The 20,350-nt window shown below is 46.0% G+C and overlaps 1 protein-coding gene across 1 annotated transcript in view; it reads right to left on the reverse strand.

Annotated features, from left to right (window-relative positions):
* The window catches only part of tctn2 (tectonic family member 2), a 53,059-nt gene extending 37,655 nt beyond the window's left edge, over positions 1 to 15,404 (reverse strand). Inside the window, exons 1-7 of the mRNA XM_041203438.1 lie at positions 15,236 to 15,404; positions 12,842 to 12,952; positions 11,224 to 11,294; positions 10,111 to 10,312; positions 7,814 to 7,914; positions 5,201 to 5,400; positions 3,694 to 3,814 (exon numbers count right to left, since the gene is read on the reverse strand). Coding sequence (XP_041059372.1) covers positions 3,694 to 3,814; positions 5,201 to 5,400; positions 7,814 to 7,914; positions 10,111 to 10,312; positions 11,224 to 11,294; positions 12,842 to 12,952; positions 15,236 to 15,323 — 894 coding nt within the window. The 5' untranslated portion in view covers positions 15,324 to 15,404. The remainder of the gene's footprint in view (positions 1 to 3,693; positions 3,815 to 5,200; positions 5,401 to 7,813; positions 7,915 to 10,110; positions 10,313 to 11,223; positions 11,295 to 12,841; positions 12,953 to 15,235) is intronic.
* Positions 15,405 to 20,350: the final 4,946 nt, after the last annotated feature.

Below are 20,350 nucleotides of genomic sequence, written 5' to 3' on the forward strand. Positions count from 1 at the left end.
GGCAGTAAATAGCCATTTGTGGTTTTCAACAGATTATCCTGTTTTTACCTTTCACATCTTAAAATGTAATAAGGTAGTATCTCTTGTGGTTACATTTAAAGAATTCCAAAAGATGTTTTTCAGCAAGGGTTCTATTTAAAGGATGCCTTAGTTGAATAATGCAACAGTAATCTGTCAGACTCAATCCAGGATCAACTACAACCTAGAATGTTGGTTAAACTGTTTTAAGTTCTCAGGTACTGTATTGGAACAGACATGACATGCATACTGCTGTACTTATTTAAGTTGCAATAGGAATGAATTTTCCAACTGGTCAGGTTTATTTTCTAAAACCTGAGAGAATGTGAAAAAACTGAAAGCATTTCTAAATAGCAAAGCAACGTAGGCAACAAAAAGTTACATAATCTCTTTTAACTATTTCAGAGTTTGTCATACCTGTAAACTATCTGTATTGTGAGAAAGAGTTTTATGTGAAGTCACTGGCACCATTAACAAGCGACAAATTAAAACACATATATATACGTTAATTTTTATTCCTTCACCCAACATGGTATAAAACCATTTGATTAAGAGTTTTGGAATATAATTTGTATCCCAATTGGCACACTATTTGTAACTAATGCAGAATTTTGTTACTCATGAATTATTAGGAGAGCCCAATCAAACAACCTCCATGATATCCAATAGTTTATCATCTGCCCATTTCCTTGGCACCTGGTTCTTGTGCACAACTGGTGCCAACACTCAGTGTCAATGCTCACACATCAATAATGGATGCTGTACCAGAGGACAAATGACATCTGTAAAGCTGCACATCAATAAGGAGTCCACACCATCATGAGATGGGAAAGACAACAAAACTGGTGAGACAGAAAAGGGTTAGTGGGAGATGGGCTCACACTGACACCATAAAAACTGCAACAGCTCACTATTATCTTTTTCAAGGGCAATTAGGAATGGGCATTAAATGCTGGTCTTGTCCGTGACACCTACACCCACTGGACTAATAAAAAAGCCCACAGTACTCATGGCCTAATCTTTCTCATGTCACTGTAGAGAGGCACCAGAGGCTTTTGAGCTTTAGGAGGAAGGAAATCAGAAATGTTATCACTGGTCTGACCCCACACTGATCCGGAGCAACGGAGCCAGAGATCACTCCCAACCAACAAGATAAAAAAGAAATTAAATGGGCCAGGGTGGAAAGAGGAAGCAGCTTATCAAATAAAAAAGGCAGAGTCTCTACAAAATTATTCAATAAATAATGTTGTCAGCCTCATTTCTTTCAAAAAATACCTCCACCAACTCCACCCCGTCAAATACTATGTGAACTTAGCCACATTCCTCCAGAACACTAAGATAAAAGCAAAATACAGCGGATGCTGGAAATCTAAAACATAAACAAAAATAGCTGGAATAACTCAGCAGTTCTGACAGCATCTGCGGAGAGGAATACAGTTAACGTTTCAAGTCCGAATGACTCTTCATCAGAACTAAGGAAATATAGAAATGAGGTGAAATATAAACTGGTTGGAGGGAGTGGAACAGGTAGAGCTGGATAGAGGGCCAGTAATAGGTGGAGGCAAAGAAGAAATTGCCAAATATGTCATAGACAATAGGACAAATGGGTGTTGATGGTGGTGATATTAGCTGAAGAAATGTGCTAATGATGACATAAAGGGTAGAAAGCAGGGCAAGCAAGGTACAGATAGCCCTAGTGGGGGTGGGGGGAAGGGATCGAAATATGCTAAAAGGTGGAGATAAAACAATGGATGGAAATAAATAATGGAAATAGGTGGGAAAAGAAAAATAAATTTAAAAATTATAGGAAAAAGGGGGATCGGAAAGTGGATGGGGATGGAGGAGAGAGTTCATGATCTAAAATTGTTGAACTCAATATTCAGTCCAGAAGGCTGTAAAGTGCCTAGTTGGAAGATGAGGTGCTGTTCCTCCAGTTTGCGTTGAGTTTCACTGGAACACCGCAGCAGGCCAAGGATGGACATGTGCATGAGAGCAGGGTGGTGTGTTGAAATGGCAAGCGACAGGTCTGGGTCACGCTTGCGGACAGAACGAAGGTGTTCCACAAAGCGGTCACCCAGTCTGCGTTTGGTCTTTCCAAGTAGAGGAAACCGCATTGGGAGCAACGAATGCAGCAGACCAAATTGAGGGAAGTGCAAGTGAAGTGCTGCTTCACTTGAAAGGAGTGTTTGGGCCCTTGGACAGTGAGGAGGGGGGGAAGGGGCAGGTGTTGCACCTTCTGCGGTTGCATGGGAAGGTGCCGTGGGAGGGCGTTGAGGTGTAGGGGGTGATGGAGGAGTGGACCAGGGTGTCCCGGAGGGAACAATCCCTGTGGAATGCCGCCAATGTTCCAATGATCATTTGTTTATTCACAGTCGACTGAATTGTTCATTGTCCTGTGCACAGCAGGATGTGATTTTTTTTTGTTTATTCATGGTATGCTGACATCACCAGCTAAGCAAGCATTTATTGCCCAACCCCATACAACTGAGTGGCTTGCTTCGCCATCTCAGGGGACAGTTAAGAAAGAGTTCACCACACTACTGTGGATCTGGAGTCACCTATAGGCCAAACCAAGTAAGGACAACAAATTCCATTCCCAAAAGAACATTAGTGACCAGATAGGTTTTTAAATGACAATCTTGTAGTTTCAAAGTCACCATTACTGATATTAGCTTTTTATTCTAGATTTATTTAATGAACCAACTTTAACTTCCCAACAGTCATGGTGGAATATGAATTTACGTCTCTAGATGATTAGTCTAGGTCTCCAGATTACTAGTTCAGAAACATTATCACCATGTTACTGAACCCCCTTGTCTAGATAACAATGATGGCAATTCAGGAAGTATTTCATTGGACCTGACCCACTAGGAGATGGTTGGAGGTAGCAATACGGCACTGTGCAATCTTCCATCTCTCTTAGGTGTATTAGGTTTTATAAATTAACCTCAATTTACACACTGTCCAATTAGACCAGTAGTAAGTTACATTGTTGGTCCACTGAAGGTTACAAAACTCATTTACAATCTTACCAAAGTTTTAATTTATCTTTTGGCCAGAAACTGAACTGGGCTAGCCATATAAATACTGTGGCTACAAGAGGACAAGTAACTCACCTTCTGACACCTCAAAGCCTGACCACTGTCAACAAGGCCCTGCTTGCCTGGATGAATGCAGCTCCCACAACACTGAATAAGCTTGACACCATCCAGGACAAAGCAGCCCACTTGATTGGCACCCCATCCACAAACATTCACTCCCTCCTCCACCAATGCACAATAGTAGCAGTATACACCATCTACAAGATGCATTGCAGGAATTCACCAAGGCTCCTTAGACAGCACCTTCCAAACTCACGACCGCTACCATCTAGAAGGACAAGGGCAGTAGATAGGTGGGAATACCTACACCTGGGAGTTCCTCTCCAAGTCACTCACCACTCTGACTTGGAAATATATCACCGTTCCTTCACTGTCACTGGGTCAAAATCCTGGAACTCTCTTCCTAACAGCACTGTGGGTGTACCTACACAACATGGACTGTAGCGGTTCAAGAAGGCAGTTCACCACCACCTTCTCAAGGGCAAATAGGGAAGGGCAACAAATGCTGGGTCAGCCAGCAAAGCCCACATCCCGTGAATGAATTTTTAAAAAAATGATGTGCTGTTATTCATACCTGTGGAATAGTAAGGTACTCATCTTCGTTTTTAACAATACGATCCCCTTGACGGTAGCCAACTGGTGAATATGTCGCTGGAGGCGTCACTACCTCAAAGGAAAAGTCACGAGAAACCCCGCTGTTGAAAGCAAAGTTCAAAAAGGAGATTATTCCCAGTGCAATAAGAATTTACTGCATTGCTTCACAAGCATTGAGGCAAGGATAAAGGGGATGTAGTCAATTGCATTTATTATCAGGATACAGATTTCAAAGAGGCAGCATTAGTATCAATGTGGAATGGAATATGGAACTCATCCATATGGAGTGGCTCAGAGAGATAGCATTCATATATTTAAGGGAAAGCTAGAAAAGTACATGTTGAGAATGGAATAGAAAGATATGTTGATTGGGGGAGAATAAATAAATACAGCGTAAGGCGGCTCACACAGAGTATGCACATCAACACAGACCCAATGGGCTGCATGGCCTGTTTCTGTGCTGTAAATTCCACGTAATATCATTTTCTATATTCTTCATCATTATACCCCAACTGATATTTTTAAATGGTGATTGAAGACTGGCCTGGAAGAGTTACAAAGACACCTGTGCCGGTTAAGAAATTTAGCATCATCCTGACCATCTCCGTGACGTCAGTTCAGCTCCCTTACAATTCAGAAATTGGTGTTTCTTCACATCTAAATTCCTGCATACATCTTCGTCTGCATTTTCAGGTACCAGAAAGCACAGCAGGAGAATGAATAGAGCCACGTATCATTTGGATGGAAACCCAGAGTTCTAGCATGAAAGCTGTCAGACTGAAATAAGTTTCATGGCAGGAGGGATGATTTGGGTGGGGGATGGAGTGGGGGAGTGACGGGGACATCATTTGTAGATGTCCCCTGGGTTTGTTCATAGCAAATCAAATTGAGTGCAATGAATACTGGACTGTTATACATATTAACCGTCAACAAACTATTCCATTAAGGAGTCAAGACTCTTCAGGCTACAAAGCTTACCTGTTAAATAAACAGAGACTCAAGTCAGAGTTTAATTCAAAAGAAAAGAAAAGAAAAAATATATTGAGGGGGAAAATAAGCTGAAGTAATAAGATAAATAATAGAAACTTGCAGGTCATCAACTAGAGAGAGAAAAGACAGATTAATATTTTGGGTGCAAGACTCTTCCTAGGTCCAGTATTGTCCCTTTTTTCAATTCAGAGTTCAATTGTTTGTTTAGTAACTGAGTCAATTAGAACGCGGTCAGGTTTAGGATACAGGTTAGTGGTTGGAGGGGAAGATCAGAAACCTGCATCATTTCACAGTTGCTTTGCACCTGTATAAAAAGTGGCAGCTTTTTAACATATTTAAGTACAAATTCAAATGTGCAGTAGTAGAAAAGTATTAAACAAGAGAGAGAAGTCATTCCAATCACTGAAGATGAATATTAAAGGTAAGGCACAACAGATCACATGGATTAATTTATTTCACTCATTATAGTTGCTTTAGTGCCTGTTATACAAACTTACACAGTATCACCATCATAGAACAACCCCAGGTAAGGCGAGTTATCAAGAGAAGATTGCACACAGAGGAAAGGAAACCAGTCAGGAACATCATTTACATTCTGAACAGAACATAATTGGTCAAAGGGTTGGGACACATTCCCTCCAAACACTCCTTTAAAGCAGTAAGAATGGAACAGCTTTATCATACTGGGTGTGCATTCCTGAAAAAAAAAGGAAAATTTACTTGGCATAATTCATGTTTCAGAATGAGATCAAATAAATAATATTAACAGACCAGTTTTATTTATATATATTATACAGTATCACACCAATGACAATTTGTATTTATATAGCACATTTAATATAAGAAAAAGTAGCACAGAGAATTCATAATGTCCAAATACACTTGGTGAAAATTACTAATTTTAATTTCTTCCACAAACTAGTTGAAAAACATCAGAATCTGGCTGGACCAAATATAAAGAACCTGATCAGTCGGGTGATAAATCCGTTTTGCCATTTGCATTTCCTAGGAAACACAAACTTGCTGAACACTGCTAATATTAACACCTTCATTTCATGATCAAAGGAGAGCATTTGTAAAGAGCTGTTAAGACACAAAACGTTGCAGGAGCTTTGGAAAGAGAGGTTGAATAAAAGCAGAAAAGGAATGGTCAATGAACAAAGGTGGTCCAGTGAGCAAAGGTAACTAGTCAAAAAGATGGGTTTTGAAAAGGTTCTTCAAGGTGGGGAGAGAAGTCAAGAGGCAGTGGAATTCATAGAGGGAGTTTCAGAGGGTAGGAATAGGGAAAAGGCTCGGACACTAATGGTGGTGCAAAAGGGCCAAAAGGGATACAAATGGCCACAGATTCAAATAAGTGTAGCGGCCAATGGAAGGCTGAAGGAGGTAGCAGAGTTAGGACGGGGAAAGATTTGCATTCATTGGGTCGGAGGGCAGGGAGCCATTGCAGGTCATTGAGAATACAAGTGATTGGCGAGCAGAGTGGGATATTGGCAGTGTAAGTTTTGAACAAGTTTTGAACAAGTTTACAAAAGGTAAAGGGTGAAAGGAAAAGGTGGACAATGCAGAAAAAGGGTGTTTCTTTTGCATTAAAAAGGGGTTAGGTGAATGGCAGCTGTTGTTGTGGAGGCAATAAAGATTTTCAAAGGTAGTTAGGGGGTGGGGTAAGAGGCAAAAGCAGCAATGCTACAGAGATAGAAGCAAGTGGCTTTCGTAATCGATACTATGTAGCTTTAAAGGTCAGGGTAGTGTCCTAGGCCCAACCATCTTCAGCTGCTTCATCAATATCTTCCTTCCAGAAATGGGGATGTTTGCTGATGATTGCACAATTTTCAGCACCATTCGCAACTCCTCAGATGCTGAAGCAGTCCATGTCCAAATGCAGCAAGACCTGGACAATATCCAGGTTTGGGCTGACAAGTGGCAAGTAACATTCGCGCCACACAAGTGCCAGGCAAAGACCATCTCCAACAAGAGAATTTAACTATCGCCCCTTGACATTCAATGACATTACCATCGCTGAATCCTGCACTAGCATCCTGGGGGTTACCATTTACCAGAAACTGAACTGGACTAACCATATAAATACTGTGGCTACAAGAGCAGGTCAGAGGCTAGAAATCCTGTGACAAGTTGCTCACCTCCTGACTCCCCAAAGCCTGTCCACCATCTACAAGGCACAAGTCAGGGGTGTGATGAAAAGCTCTCCACTTCCCTGGATGAGAGCAGCTCCCACAACACTCAAGAAGCTTGACACTGTCCAGGACAAAGCAGCCCACTTGATTGGCACATCTTCTACAAACATTCATCCCCTCCATCACCAACGCACTGTGTACCATCTACAAGATGCACTGCAGGAACACACCAAGGCTCCTGAGACAGCACCTTCCAAACACACGACCTCTACCATCTAGAAGGACAAGGACAGCAGACACTTGGGAACATCATCACCTGGAAGTTCCCCTCCAGGCCACTCACCATCCTGACTTGGAAATATATCACCATTCCTTCACTGTCACTGGGTCAAAATCCAGGAACTCCCTCCCTAACAGCACTCAGGGCAGTTCTCCAGCTGTAGGGTGCAGAGTGCAGTGTGGAAAATGCTTTTGTTTCTAGTAGCCTATAAAGATAACACAGCTTTAACAACCTATCCCTTATTACACTCTCCTCCACGTTGTGATGCAGAATGTAATATGGGAAAAGAGTAGCTCTGTGTGCTAAGATGTTTAGAATTTCACTATGAAAAGCATAATTCTTCACTCAGTGCTAGCTTCCCACAAAGATTTCAGTTATCGGTGAAATGCAAATGACACAATTCCTAGTTTTCAGAAAAGCCACAAAACTGGGCTAGTGACACCCATGAGTCCAATAATTATTTAGAATTTCCTTAATGCATCACAGAAGAGGCACAAGACGAAGAATAAGCAACAGACCCAGTTACACCATACACTGTAGATACTGTGTCTACTTAAATAAGCAGAACTATCAATTTTACTTGTGCGCTTGCACACGCGGAATAAAATGCTTAAATTTCATATTCTGTACGAAACAGTTTAAAATCTACATATGGCGATATAACTTGACAATACAGTATAATTAAAATGCAGAAATACCTCATCACAACAGCATCGTACATCACAAGCTTCTGCAGTTAAGTTGCATGGACATGGGCCAAGGGGACGGTATTTTTGTTCTGGAATCGGCATCTTTGTTTCTGGTGAAACAAAAATAACAACGTTCAGTAGTTAGTATGACCTCCCACACTGGAGAGCAAGATAGCATGATGCTATTCAGAGCAGGCCGGTGGCACTCTGGATCACTAGTCTGTTCAGAGTTAGCCAATCTTAACCGGAACATTAACGATGATGCTGCCTCAGCAGCCTCAGATTCAAGAGGGAGAATTATTTGGAAATTCCCTTCTCTGGATCATCATCCAATGACTCCTGCTGAAAATACACACGGATGCCAGTTAAAGAACAAAATCACGTGGCTGTGACAATACCACAAGTAGAAGCTTAGGCTTCTACTTGAATGGACTAGAGAGCACCAGTACTTGTGGAACCATACCCAATGAAAAAGAAATTCAGAAATTGTTAGATTTATTTGAAGTGACAGAGCTTTTGACGATGATTGCCACTCCAAGGAAGTTCAATCCCATTGTATTTAATAGGGAGCCACTTAGTGTCTTATAGGCCCAGACACCGGCACTACCATCACCACATTACAAAGATGGCTAGGCTGAAAGCAAGGGATAACCTAACCTCAACATCATATTCCAAGCTGAGAACTCCAATGGAACTGTACAGGTCATTAAACAGAAACACTGATTTTGTGACTTCTCCTCATGAAGTAACTCTATTCTGCAAAGCCAGTCCAGCTTTACTTTCCTCATGGCTGCTAAAAAATGTTAAAACGAAACTTCGAATCATACAGTACATTAGGAGGTCCTTCAACCCTCAAAAAAATCAAAATACTGAGCACACTAGGAGCTTGAAATAAAAACAGAAATGCTGTAAATACTCAACCGGTAACGCAGCATCCGTGGAGAGAGAAACAGAGGTAACGTTTCAGGTCTGCGATCTTTCATCATTTGGCCCACCAGAACAGAGCTGGCTCTTTGAAAAAAACTATCCAATTGGTCTCACTCCCCTGCTCTTTCCCCATAGCCCTGCAAATATTTCCCCTTCAAGTAACTATCCAATTCCTTTTTGAAGGTTACTAATGAATCTGCTTCCCCTACTCTTTCAGGTAGCGCATCCCAGGTCATGACTACTGCGTGCATGAAGCCAAAAAAAAAAAAAATTCTCATCCCCACTCAGGTTCTTTTGCCAATTATCTTAAATGTGTCCTCTGCTTACCACCCCACCAGCCAGTTTAAGGTTCAGCATCACTTCCTTATTTTTGTACTCTGTGGCTCCATTTATAAAGCTAATGATCCCATATGCTTTTCTAACATCCTTAACTTGTCCTGCCAACTTACACGATTTGTTTAGACATCTCCAGCTCTCATTGTTTCTGCAGCCTCATTTAAAATTGTACTACTTTATTTGTGTCTCGTTGTTCTTCCAGCCAAAATTAATCAGTTCACAATTCGCTGCATTAAATTTCATCCATCATGTGTCTGTCCATTTCACCAGGTGTCTGTCTGTCCTCTTCATCGTTTATTACATTGCTGAGTTTTGAGTCATCTGCAGACTTTGAAATTATGCCCTGTCTATCCAAGTCCAAGTCATTAATATTTATCAAAAAGAGCGGCGGTCCTTATACTGACCCCTGGGAACACCCTTGTACAATTCCCTCCAGTCTGAAAAACATTTCACCATTACTCTATGCTTTCTGTCTCTTAGTCAATACCATGTCCCTATAATCCCATAGGCTTCAATTTTTCAAACAAGTTTATTATGTGGTACTTTATGAAATGCCTTTTGACAGTCTATATACACATCAACCTGCACTTACTCTCTTCAACCCTCCCCATTACTAGATTAAGGATCTCAATCAGGTTTCACAGACATAATTTGCCTTTAACAAATTCATGTTGTTTTCACTATATTATTAGATCAGCCTCACTTGAAACATTGTACTTAAAGTAGACGGAATGACAGATTAATGTTCAACAATTATTGAAACTCCCATGTCTCCAGTGGGTAGCAAAGCAATTGTAAATCTATTACAGTATCCCCTAATGTTAATAATCAGCGAATAAAATTCAATATAATTCTTGCTGTTGACACAATATACAATGGCACACCCTGGAAAACTGCAGGAGCAGAAAGCAACTATTGGGGATTGGACTTGCAGCCTCTCACCACTGTTGCTATGATGTTAGTCACAGCTCAGAAAAAGTTTCTCATTTTAAGTTAGAATTGGCTGTTGCCAGATTTCTCAAAAGCACACAGCCAGTACTTACCATTTACAGTCCTATGAAAAGTCGAGTTTGCGTATATTATAACTTGAACAAGCAGTGTCGCTGAAAGGTGGCCATTCAGACAGGCAGTCACGCGGAGAGTTTCAACAATGCACAGAGGTTCTGGACAACAGTTGGTTTCATTTAATAAATCTTCACAAAGTACTAATGGTCGGTCTAGGATCAACACCACATTGAGATTCACCTGTAATTAATTTACACAAATCTAGCATTTCAGCAATTGGGCAGAAGATAGGTCATGTGTTTTCCAATCAGCAGAAAATAAAACTAAACAATGAAACCACTCAAAATCATTTTCAGCACTGCCTTATTTTTTCAGCCAGCTGATTACACACAATTCATAACAACATGTAGAAACTTAAATCGTCCCCAGTCACTGTATCCCTCCCTGCAGTCTGATAAACAACTGTTAGGTTCAGAGGCTGTCTGTGCCTGTTCCTGCTCACACTGCCCAGTCTAAAACCCTCAAAACAAAAACTTTCCCTGATTTGTTTTAAGCAGATGTACTACCTTGATCTGCTGATCTAAAACAAAGTTAAAGAAACGCTCCAAAAATTGCAAAGAATCACAAATGTCTGACCGCAAAGAGGATTTTGCCTTGAAAAGCCTTGTAACAACCTCATCCACATAGGCCCAGTAACTTTCTCTGAGGTAAGGTTGTCAACGCTCCCGGATTGTCAAGATGTTTAAGATGAATGCAGCCACGTTATGCCCTGCAAAATGTTTACTGTCCAATGCTGCAATAAATAAGAGTCAGGAGTTTCTGCACTCGACTAGACCTTCATTGCTGTAATCTGTGCAGCTGATTTTTAAAAATATTTTCACAGGACATGGGTGAGCAGTCCAGCATTTTTTGGGGTTTCTTTTTGCTTTCTTTTTAAACTTTCTTTTCTTTATTTTTCAATCAAAAGTTATTTAAATCAAAAAAGTCAGAATGCACAGCAAGTAGATGTGCGAGCAGGCAGTGTTCAATCTACTGAAATGGGTCCTTTTGATGTTAGTCAAGTTTAACATTCCAGAAAGTTTTATCACAAATAGAAGGCTCTATAAAGGAAGAAGTACAAGAAAGTTTTTTTTTAAATAGTAAGTACTGACCTCATCAGCAGAAGTAGTCAGTATCCACTGACCAGTGGCATTTGTCTCCACACAGTTAGGCTGTGACAAATCTAAATAGAAAACAAATCAAAAATAAAGAAATCCAATTTTCTCATCTTGTCCATGAGACCCAACCTCTGCTCCCTCGATCCCATTCCCTCTAACCCACTCCAGGTGCACAAAATTCTGCACTGATACTCCAGTATAGTACTGAGAGAACACTGCACTAATGCAGGTGCCATCTTTCGGATAAGATGTTAAACTGAGGCCCCATGTGCCTGCTTGGGTAAATGGAAAAGATCCCATGGCATTAATTTGAAGTAAAGCAGGGGAGTTTCCCCCCAATGTCCTGACCAATATTTTTCCCTTAATCATGTCACCAAAAATCTGTGATCTAACCCCACATATTTGCTTTTCGCTTCACCCCTTAATATCAGCGGTTAGGTTAACAAAAATCTATCAATCTTAGTTTTAAAATTAACAATTGATTGATCCAACACCAATTCTTGTTTGCAGAAAAGAGCTCCAATCTTCTACCACTCTTTGCATGAAGTGTTTCCCAATTTCACTTCTGGAAGGTCTGGTTCTAATTTTTTTTTTTTTACACTGACACCCTTTGTCCTAGACTCTCCAACCAGTGGAAATAGTGTAGATTGAGAGAAATTGTTTGTACACAAGCACGCATTTTCAAAATGCTTCTCGAAACCTAGCTCTTCATTGACACCTTCAGACACTTTCCCCAACTGCCTTCTTACGTGGGTCCGATCCCCAAATGTGTTGTGCAGCGAGACGTTTTATTTATTGTTAAAGCCACTACACAAATACAAGTTGCTGCTTCCTTTGTGCCTGCAAACTTAACAGGTCCCTTAACCCACTATTTCATTAGGACAAGTTGCTATTAGCACTGATCAGCTTACTAGCCAAAAGGTCTAAAGGGAATTAAGCTAACAATGGGAATTACGTACTATGACGCAGCACCTCCTACTGACCAAATGAAGATCATCACTGACCAATAGAAAATAACTTGGCCACCCAATCTTCCTAATCACTGGGGACTTACTTTGTGCAGAGTGAACAGGAGGAGGCCATTTAGCCTGCTCCACCATTCTACTAGATTACAGCTGATCAGTATCTTAACTGCATTTACTTATCTTGGCTCCATTTCCCTTGGTATCCTTACATAACAAAAGTCTGTTGACCCGTCTTCAAAACTTCAGCTGACCATACCCAGAAACCATGTGGAGAGAGTTCCACATTTCCAGACCGTGTGTATGAAGAAGTGCTTTCTGATTTCACTCTTAAATGTTCTAATTATAAAACTATTCCCCCGGATTGGGATTTCTCCACTTGAGGAAATCATTTCTCTGTAACCTCTCGAATCCCTTTATCATTCCAAATATCTCAACTAGGCCATCCTTCAACCTTCTATTCTCGAGGGAATACAAGGAAAGAATGGCTTTGGGAGGAGGAATTATGAGAGTGTAAAACAATATAATTTAGATATATATTTTCTATTTCTATTGCAATGTTATTTAAATCTAATTATAACTTCTATACACTGATTGTCCCACTTCTGAAACTTATGTACCCCCAGTAAACCAGAATAAGGGAGACATACCATCAGTGGCGGCAACTGTTTCCACACCAATGTAAGCCAAGGTGCTGTTTTCTCCCACCAGGTACACATTTACTTCAGGTCCAGATGCAATCAGGAAAGATGGTTGGAACACTGAACAGAAAGTAGAATAATTACATGATACCATCAATAACTAAGAATCATAGAATCTTAAAGCACAAGGAGCCTTTCAGCCCATCATGCCTGTGCCAACTCTATGAGAGAGCGATTCAATTAGTCCCATTTGTTCAATCCTTCCCGATGCAATGTTTTCTTCAAGTACTTAGAAATCTCACAGAACCATAGGTATTAAGCAATATCAGGCAAAGTGGATAAACTGGAGTTAGGTCACAGTCGGCCATGATCTCATCAAATGGCCTCCTCCAGTTCCTATGTAGATTCATAAGGCAAAAGTGAAGATTTTAGGCCAGGTGAGGTTGGTTTTTGGGGAGGGTCTTAAAGGAGAGCAAGGTGAACAAAGAGAGGTGCAGCTGGATGTGGTTGGATTAAAAACCTGACTGGAGAGATTCATATGTGGGAGTTATGGGAAAGATGGGCATACCTTCGGCAGGTGACAGCACGATCAAAGACTTTGGAAAGGAAAGTGAAAGATGTGGGTGTAGTTTGCAAGGGTCAAGGGTGGGTATTTTTGAAGAGGGGGTTTAACCAAGTACCACAGTGCACCTTGTTGGTAACAAAGCAGCGGGGAATGTCCCATCTCCTGTCCAGGCACTAAGATAATACCCGTCAGGGAACTGTTTTTGGCATCATTTGGCAGCAGCAGCGAGCACCGCACCGCAGCCCCCACCAACCCCCTCACCCAACCCCTCCCCGCACCCCCCGCCCCCACCAACTCCCACCCCCTCCCCGCACCCCCCTCCCCCCCACCAACCCCCTCCCCGCACCCCCCGCCCCCCCAACACACTCCCTGCCCCCCGCCAACCCCCTCCCCCCAACTCTCACCAACTCCCTCCCCCCGCCAACCCCCGCCCCCTCCCCTCCCCCCCCGCCAACCCCCTCCCCTCTCCCCACCCCCCAACTCCCTCCCCTCCCCCCCCGCCAACTCCCTCCCCTCTCCCCCCGCCAACCCCCTCCCCCCAACCCCCACCAACTCACTCCCCTCTCCCCCCGCCAACCCCCTCCCCCCCAACCCCCACCAACTCCCTCCCCTGCCCCCCCGCCAACCACCTCCCCCTCCCCCCCCGCCAACCCCCTCCCCTACCCCCCCGCCAAATCTCTGCCCCCTCCCCCCCGCCAAACCCCTGCCCCCTCCCCCCCGCCAAACCCCTGCCCCCTCCCCCCCCCCCGCCAACCCCCACCCCCTCCCCCTCCCCCCCGCCAACCCCCTCCCCCTCCCCCCCGCCAACGCCCTCCCCCTCCCCCCCGCCAACCCCCTCCCCCTCCCCCCCGCCAACCCCCTCCCCCTCCCCCCCCGCCAACCCCCCCCCAACCCCCCCCAACCCCCTCCCCCCCACCAACCCCCTCCCCGCACCCCCCGCCCCCCCAACACACTCCCTGCCCCCCCGCCAACCCCCTCCCCCCAACTCTCACCAACTCCCTCCCCCCGCCAACCCCCGCCCCCTCCCCTCCCCCCCCGCCAACCCCCTCCCCTCTCCCCACCCCCCAACTCCCTCCCCTCCCCCCCCGCCAACTCCCTCCCCTCTCCCCCCGCCAACCCCCTCCCCCCAACCCCCACCAACTCACTCCCCTCTCCCCCCGCCAACCCCCTCCCCCCCAACCCCCACCAACTCCCTCCCCTGCCCCCCCGCCAACCACCTCCCCCTCCCCCCCGCCAACCCCCTCCCCTACCCCCCCGCCAAACCTCTGCCCCCTCCCCCCCGCCAAACCCCTGCCCCCTCCCCCCCGCCAACCCCTGCCCCCTCCCCCTCCCCCCCGCCAACCCCCTCCCCCCTCCCCCTCCCCCCCGCCAACCCCCTCCCCCTCCCCCCCCGCCAACCCCCTCCCCCTCCCCCCCGCCAAACCCCTCCCCTCCCCCCCCCGCCAAACCCCCTCCCCCTCCCCCCCCGCCAAACCCCCTCCCCCTCTCCCCCCCCGCCAAACCCCTCCCCCTCCCCCCCCGCCAACCCCCTCCCCCCCCCGCCAACCCCCTCCCCTCCCCCCCCCCCGCCAAACCCCCTCCCCTCTCCCCCCCCCCGCCAAACCCCCTCCCCTCTCCCCCCCCCGCCAAACCCCCTCCCCTCTCCCCCCCCGCCAAACCCCCTCCCCCCCCCGCCAACCCCCGCCAAACCCCCTCCCCCCCCCGCCAAACCCCCTCCCCCTCTCCCCCCCCGCCAACCCCCTCCCCCCTCCCCCCCCGCCAACCCCCTCCCCCCCCCGCCACCCCCGCCAACCCCCTCCCCGCACCCCGCACCCCGCACCCAACACACTCTCTCTCACCCAGGCCGCCCCAGCTCCTGCTCAGCGACAAGCTGCAACAAAGCTGTGCGAAAATCCAGCCGAGCGAGGCGGGGAGCCCGGTGCCCATCGCCCTCAAACTCGAGGGAGTCAACAACTCACAGCCTCTCCCGACCCCGCCCGTCCACCATTGCTAAACCCGGCACACTGCAACAAGACCCCCGCTTATTGGACCTTTCGGCTCACAAACCAATCAGCATTCATAATGAATTGTGGCCGGTTGCTATGGAAACCGATGTGGGTTCGCACGCCTCCTGGTGGCGCGGAGGAGCCGTTACCCCGAAGGGTCAGTACTGAGGCAGAGTCACTATCGGAGGGTCAGTGCTGAGGGAGTGCTGCACTGTCAGAGGGTCAGTACTGAGGCAGTGCTACACTGTCAGAGGGTCAGTACTGAGGGAGTGCTGCACTGTCAGAGGGTCAGTACTGAGGCAGTGCTGCACTGTCAGAGGGTCAGTACTGAGGCAGTGCTGCACTGTCAGAGGGTCAGTACTGAGGCAGTGCTGCACTGTCAGAGGGTCAGTACTGAGGCATTGCTTCAAAGTCGGAGGGCCAGTACTGAAGGAGCGCTGCACTGTCTGAGGGTCATTAATGAAGGAGTGCTGCACTGTCAGAGGGTCAGTACTGAGGCAGTGCTGCACTGTCAGAGGGTCAGTACTGAAGGAGTGCTGCACTGTCAGAGGGTCAGTACTGAGGGAGTGCCGCACTGTTGGAGGGTCAGTGCTGAGGGAGCGCCGCACTGTCGGAGGGTCAGTGCTGAGGGAGTGCCGCACTGTCAGAGGTCAGTGCTGAGGGAGCGCCGCACTGTCAGAGGGTCAGTGCTGAGGGAGTGCTGCACTGTCAGAGGGTCAGTGCTGAGGGAGTGCAGCACTGTCGAAGGGTCAGTACTGAGGGAGTGCTGCACTGTCAGAGGGTCAGTGCTGAGGGAGTGCAGCACTGTCGAAGGGTCAGTACTGAGGGAGCGCCGCACTGTCATCCTTACAGCCATGGATGGTACCAGATGACTGAAGAAATGTAAAAATTAGACCCATGCTCAAAAAAAGATGTAGGGATAAACACAGGAACTACAGGCCAGCCAGTTTAACCTCAGTGTTGAGAAAGCTTTTAGAAATGATAATCTGGGACAAAATTATCAGTCACTTGGACAAATGTGAATTAATCAAGGAAAGCCAGTACAGATTTGTTAAAGGCAAATCGTGTTTGACTAACTTGGTTTACAATGTAATGAGGTAGTGGAGAGGGTTAATGAGGGTAATATGGTCGATGTAGTGTGCATGGACTTTCAAAAGCATTTCATGAAATATCACATAACAGACTTGTTAGCAAGTTGATGCCTATGAAATAAAAGTGACATCACAGGGAGTCAATGTGTTGTTCCTGGACTAGTAATCCAGAGTCCCAGGGTAAAGCTCTGGGGACACAGCAGATGGTGGAATTTGAATTCAATAAAAATCTGGAATTAAAAGTCTAATGATGAGCATGAAACCATTGTCGATTGTTGTAAAAACCCATCTGGTTCACTATTGCCCTTAGGGAAGGAAATCTGCCATGGTCTGGCCTGGTCTGGCCTATATGTGACTCCAGACCCACAGCAATTTGGTTGACTCTTCATGCCCTCTGAAATGGCCTAGCAAGCCACTCAGTTGTAACAAACCACTACAAAGACACAAAAAAAGGAATGAAACCAGACGGACCACCCAGCATTGACCTGGGCACCAGAAATGGCAATCGCAGATCTATTGACCCTGCAAAGTCCTCAAAAGTCCTCCTTACTAACATCTGGGGGCTAGTGCCAAAAGTGGGAGAGCTGTCCCACAGACTAGTCAAGCAACAGCCTGACATGGTCAATCTCACAGAATCATACCTTACAGATAATGTCCCAGACTCCACCATCACCATCCCTGGGTAACTCTGTCCCACCGGCAGGACAGGCCCAGCAGAGGTGGTGGCACAGTGGTAAACAGTCAGGAGGGATTTGCCCTGGGAGCCCTCAACATCAACTCCTGACCCCATAAAGTCTCATGACATCAGGTCAAACATGGGCTAGATAACCTCCTGCCAATTACCACATACCGCCCTCCCTCAGCTGATGAATCAGTGCTCCTCCATGTTGAACACCACTTGGAGGAAGCACTGAGGGTGGCAAAGACGCAGAATGTACTCTGGGGGGGGACTTCAATGTCTATTACCGAGTGTGGCTTGGTAGCACTACTGACCAAGCTGGCCGAGTCCTAAAGGACATAGCTGCTAGACTAGGTCTGTTGCAGGTGGTGAGGGAAAAACATACTTGAACTCATCCTCACCAACCTCCCTGCAGATGCATCTGTCCATGACGGTATCAGTAGGAGTGACTTCCGCACAGTCAATGTGGAGATGAAGTGCCATCTTCACATTGAGGATACCCTCCATCGTGTTATGTGGCACTACCACTGTGCTAAATGGGATAGATTTCAAACAGATCTAGCAACTCAAGACTAGGCATCCATGAGGCGCTGTGGGCCATCAGCAGCAGCAGAATTGTACTTGAACACAATCTGTAACCGCATGACCCAGCATATCCCCACTCTAGCATTACCATCAAGCCAGGAAATCAACCCTGGTTCAATGAAGAGTGCTGGAGGGCATGCCAGGAGCAGCACCAGGCATACCTAAAAATGAGGTGTCCATCTGGTAAAGCTATAAAACAGGACTACTTACATGCCAAACAGCATAAGCAGCAAGTGATAGACAGAGCTAAGCGATCCCACAACCAACCAATCAGATCTAAAATCAGATCTAAACTCTGCAGTCATGCCACAACTAGTCGTGAATGATGATGGACAATTAAACAAATCAGAGGAGGAAGCTCCACAAATATCCCTTTCCTCAATGATGGAGGAGCCCAGCACAGCAGTGTGATAAGGCTGAAGCATTCGCAACAATCTTCAGCCAGAAGTGCCAAGAACATCGCCCCTTGATGTTCAATAGGATGATCCATCTCTGCCTCCTCCAGAGGTCCCCAGCATCACAGAGGCCAGTCTTCAGCCAATTCGATTCACTCCACATGATATCAACTCACAGGTGAAGGCACTGGATACTGCAAAGGCTATAGGCCCTGACATAATTCCGGCAAAAGTACTGAAGACTTGTGCTCCAGAACTTAGCCACTAGCCAAGCTGTTCCACTACAGCTACAACACTGGCATCTACCCAGCTATGTGGAAAATTGCCCAGGTATGTCCTGTACACAAAAACCAGGACAAATCCAACTGAGTCAATTACCGCCCAGTTAGTCTACTCTCAATCACCAGCAAAGTAGTGGAAGGGGTCATCAACAGTGCTATCAAGCAGCACTTGCTTAGCAATAACTTGCTCATTGATGCCCAGTTTGGGTTCCGCCAGGGCCATTCAACTCCTGACCTTGGTTCAAACATGGACAAAAGAGCTGAACTCCCAAGGTGAGGTGAGAGTGACTACCCTTGACATCAAGGCAGCATTTGACCAAGTGTAGCATCAAGGAGCCCGAGCAAAACTGGTCAATGGGAATCAGGGGAAAACTCTCCATTGGTTGGAGTCATACCTAGCACAAAGAAAGATGGTTGTGGTTGTTGGAGGTCAGTCATCTCAGCTCCAGGACATCACTGCAGGAGTTCCTCAGGGTAGTGTCTTCGACCCAACCATCTTCAGCTGCTTCATCAATGACCTTCCTTCCATCATAAGGTCAGAAGTTGGGATGTTCACTGATGATTGCACAATGTTCAGCACCATTCGCGACAGACACCTCAGATACTGAAGCAGTCCATGTCCAAATGCAGCTAGACCTAGACAATATCCAGGCTTGGACTGACAAGTGGCAAGTAACATTCACCAAGCAATGACCATCTCCAACAACAGAGAATCCAACCATCACCCCTTGACATTCAATGGCATTATCATCAGTGAATTCCCCACTATCAACATACTGGGGGTTACCATTGACCAGAAACTGAACTGGACTAGCTATATAAATACTATGGCTACAAGAGCAGCTCAGAGGCTAGGAACCATGTGACGAGTAACTCACCTCCTGACTCCCCAAAGCTTGTCCACCATCTACAAGGCACAAGTCAGGAATGTGATGGAATACTCCCCACTTGCCTGGCTGAGTGCAGCTCCTACAACACAGAAGCTCAACACCACCCAGGACAAAGCAGTTCGCTTGCCTGGCACCACATCCACAAACATTCACTCCCTCTACCACCGACGCACAGTAGCAGCAGTGTGTACTATCTACAAGATGCACTGCAGGAATTCGCCAAGGCTCCTTAGACAGCACCTTCCAAACCCATTACCACTACCATCTAGAAGGACAAGGGCAGCAGATAGATGGGAACACCACCACCTGGAAGTTCCCCTCCAAGTCACTCACCATCCTGACTTGGAAATATATCGCCGTTCCTTCACTGTCGGTGGGTCAAAATCCTGGAACTTCCTTCCTAACAGCACCGTGGATGTACCTACACCACATGGACTGCAGCGGCTCAAGAAGGCAGCTCACCACCACCTTCTCAAGGGCAACTAGGGCAATAAATGTTGGCGCAGCCAGCGAAACCCACATCCCATTAATGAATAAAAAAACATGGATATGAAATTGACTGTGTGACAGGAAGAAAAAAGCAGTGGTGAATTGTTGTTTTTTGTACTGGAGGAAGGTTTATAGTGGGTTGCCCCAGGGGTGGGTACTAGAACCACTGCTTTTTTTGATTCATATTAAAGACCTAAACTTGGGTGTGCGTGGCACAATTGCAAAATTTGCACATGAAACCAAATGTCTGAGTATTGTAACTATGAGGAGGATAGTGAGGGACTTCAAGAGGACATAGGAACATAGAAAATAATAGCAGGAGTAGATCATTCAGCCCTTCCAGCCTCCTCCACCATTCAATATGATCATGACTGGTCCTCTACCTCAACACCATGCTCGTGTTCTCTAACCAAACCCCTTGATGCCTTTAGAGTCCAGAAAACTACCTATTTCCTTCTTATATATATTTAGTGACTTGGTCTCCACAGTCTTCTGTGGTAGAGAATTCCACAGGTTCCCCACACATTGAGTGAAGAAGTTTCTCCTCATCTCAGTCCA

This window comes from Carcharodon carcharias, chromosome 13 (genome assembly GCF_017639515.1).
Source record: "Carcharodon carcharias isolate sCarCar2 chromosome 13, sCarCar2.pri, whole genome shotgun sequence".
Classification (NCBI taxonomy): domain Eukaryota; kingdom Metazoa; phylum Chordata; class Chondrichthyes; order Lamniformes; family Lamnidae; genus Carcharodon; species Carcharodon carcharias.